This window comes from Cryptotermes secundus, unplaced genomic scaffold (assembly GCF_002891405.2).
Source record: "Cryptotermes secundus unplaced genomic scaffold, Csec_1.0 scaffold156, whole genome shotgun sequence".
Taxonomy (NCBI): domain Eukaryota; kingdom Metazoa; phylum Arthropoda; class Insecta; order Blattodea; family Kalotermitidae; genus Cryptotermes; species Cryptotermes secundus.
The window spans coordinates 821,132-824,061 of NW_019727089.1; the positions used below are offsets into that span (position 1 = coordinate 821,132).

At 44.4% G+C, this 2,930-nt stretch overlaps 1 protein-coding gene across 1 annotated transcript in view; it reads left to right on the forward strand.

Moving 5' to 3' along the window:
• LOC111864295 overlaps window positions 1-2,930 on the forward strand; it is a 103,622-nt gene that overhangs the window by 76,399 nt on the left and 24,293 nt on the right. Inside the window, exon 5 of the mRNA XM_033751369.1 lies at window positions 2,575-2,868. Coding sequence (XP_033607260.1) covers window positions 2,575-2,868 — 294 coding nt within the window. The remainder of the gene's footprint in view (window positions 1-2,574; window positions 2,869-2,930) is intronic.

A 2,930-nucleotide genomic window follows, 5' to 3' on the forward strand; every position in this document is an offset into this window, starting at 1 on the left:
TTTAAGTGTAATAAATTAAGTTGTGCAAAACTTAAACCCAGTAAACAGTGCGTTACTGTACCTGACTCCGCTAACACGGAGAGTCGAATCCAGGACATCTCCTTCCAACCCCTTTGAAGCGAGGCCCTAAACGTCCCTGAGGAAAGAATCCATGACTCTACCCGAAAGCTTTAAAACATTCAATGATAACACCTCTTATCAACTAGCCCAATAAACCCTGAGATATTCCATTCGCGGAGGCGTTATCAAGAAGGACGTAGCCGCCAACTAGACTACCAGATCTACAGCGCACTTCTAGATAGTCTCCGATCCAGGTCAGTGTACTCCATCTAGATACGCGTGTGCGGTTGAAACATGTAAGGCAAGAGTGAGAAAGAAGTGACCTAAAAAACATTGTTACACTCGACGGACTATGTATTGATTTTATGGAAGTTTTACTTAATGATAAGAACAAATCGCAGTACAGGAAAAAAATAGATATTCGAATGCCACTTAAATCACAAATAAAAATCAGTATTTGTATTTTAATCAGGGACCCATCTAACACGTGTAGTTGACGTGTAATTTTTCGGAATCGTAAATATATTTAGTCTGCCGAATAAGGGAAGGCTTGGGCACTTGTTAAGTGTTCATGCTTTTCCTCATATTGCTGACATAGCACTCGTGGCTTCAACAAGGTCACCCAGATGCTTTTGTGCCATGAACGGCTTCACATTTCTCTTTAGCCTAAGCAACAATTGTAGTTGACACGACAAAGGTAAAATTATCCATATGCTTAATTAAACACCACGCCATGAATATATATAGGGAAGACCTCGGGTCTAGGTGAAGGTGGCTGGTGAGCTTCACGCCCCGGAAGCGTTTCCCCCGGGGTAAGGGTTCCCAGTACCCATTGGATACGAGGATGGGTGGGCCCCGGAGCCGGTCTGGACACTGTGGAGTAAATACAAGTTATGCTCCTGACAGGAATCGAACCCCAGCCATCCGGCCGGTAGCCCATCGCTATACCGACTGAGCTGTCCCTGCACTGTTGTAAAGTACAGTAACATAAGGAATAATGGCGCTCATTCTTAAGTCTTGTATGTAAAGTGGTATCCTACCTGTGCTGACGGCTTTATTTCTGGTGCTTCTGAGCTGCCTCCAGTGCCAGCTCTGGAAGACGGCGAGTGTCCCGTTGCCGATATTACACGTGACTTAGTAACAACTTCTTCCAATTTTCACACATTTTAATATTTTTCCCCACTCATTCACATGAGCCAGGGTCGAACGTTGCTCCAAAGCCTCGTTACATAATAGCTTGATGGGAAGTAAATTTGAAATTAAATTAATTTCTGCGTTAATACCTTCCCCGAGATGTGCTGTTCCTGAATGGCCGTTGTCTGCAACTCCACATTGCCACATTGTAGTGTTTGCCAGGAACGTCTTCTGAATGTGCCTGAAATGATCTACATTAGCTTCATCTCCCACCTGTGTTTGTTATTATCAAATTCACTTTCGTTTGCTGTTATTGTTATTGTTATCAGACTCATTATGCCATGACATTTTGTTTGACCCTTCCAGTCACGCAACATGTGTCAATGTAAAACGATTGTTGGACGCCATTTCATAAGATCCAAGTGTCCCACTGAAACATGATCGTGGCCACAAGAAATCCCGCAGACTCCTCTGTCGGTGCAACAGTGTCGCTGGACATCCTTCATGGTCCTTCAGGTGTCAGTAGGTTTTGAATTTCATTAACGCGCATAATTATGTTTCAAGTCAACAGATACCACTTAACTGAAGAAAAAACCAGTTGACTGAACTTGACTTTACTAACAAAGAAATCTATCGGTAAGGGCGCTAGAGGGAAGCTGTCCCTGCTTACCTAGAAATGAAGAACTGTAATTCCGCTACCTCGGTACTAGAAAATGCGAGAATAACCTTCACACTCCATGCGCTTTACGCATATATACGTTGGCTGGGTGGGTCCTTTGTTCCATATGGACTCTCTTAATGAACAGAAAATCCCTGCCTTTCAGGAAATCGAGCCCAAGTCCTGCAGTTCTTGCCGGTCAGTTTACTGACTAAGCTGTTCTGAAGGAAATGCTCATTGCCATCATCAAACGGCTCGCCACTGAACCTTATCCTGAGTCATTTCAATTCATTTCGTGTCTGTGACATCCTTGCAGTTAATATACAACGACCGTCTCTGAAGACGTTCCCACGGCCAATAGCAGTGACCTCGGGGGCAGCTGTGTGATGTGAGCTCCTACTGTATGACAAACAGACGTGGGGGCAGCTAGTGCCGTACTTATTGAATTATAGACGTGACTTAGAATAGCAGACACTGACGGATGCTGAACTAAGGATATGAACTGCCATATGCAACACGAATATACATGAATAGATTCATAGGAAATGCTGTTTTATATGTTAAAATTACGTATATGATAGTGCAGGAAATTTTTGTGATTATTTACGACTCTCAGATAGGGAGATCTGTAATGTTGTGCTGTGTGCGCAGAAACAGGTCATACTGAGTCAGAACAGTTCTGCAGCCCTACTTGTGTTATTAGCTTCTTTGTTCTTGCACAGTGGAGGAACTGCAGTGCCTGGCCACGTGGAAGGAGGGCTCGTCCCGCTATCTTGTGGGCAAAATCCACCATAACCACGCCACTTCAAATGAGGACCGCTACAGATGCTTCGTGTATGAGAAGTCAACTCTTCCCGGAGTTTCTGGGACTGGAGAATTAAATGGGGAGGGTCTGTATCACACCCTGGAGACGAAGGATGACGATGTAGACTACCGAGTGGCTCAGTCAGGGGATGCTACATGCAATGGTCTCTTCAGCCCCATGGAGGGGTCACGGACAATGACTCTTCGGAAGGGTTAGTATTTGTCGCTCAGTGCGCTTTTGTAGTAGCAGTATTTTCTTTTGTTTTATACCGCC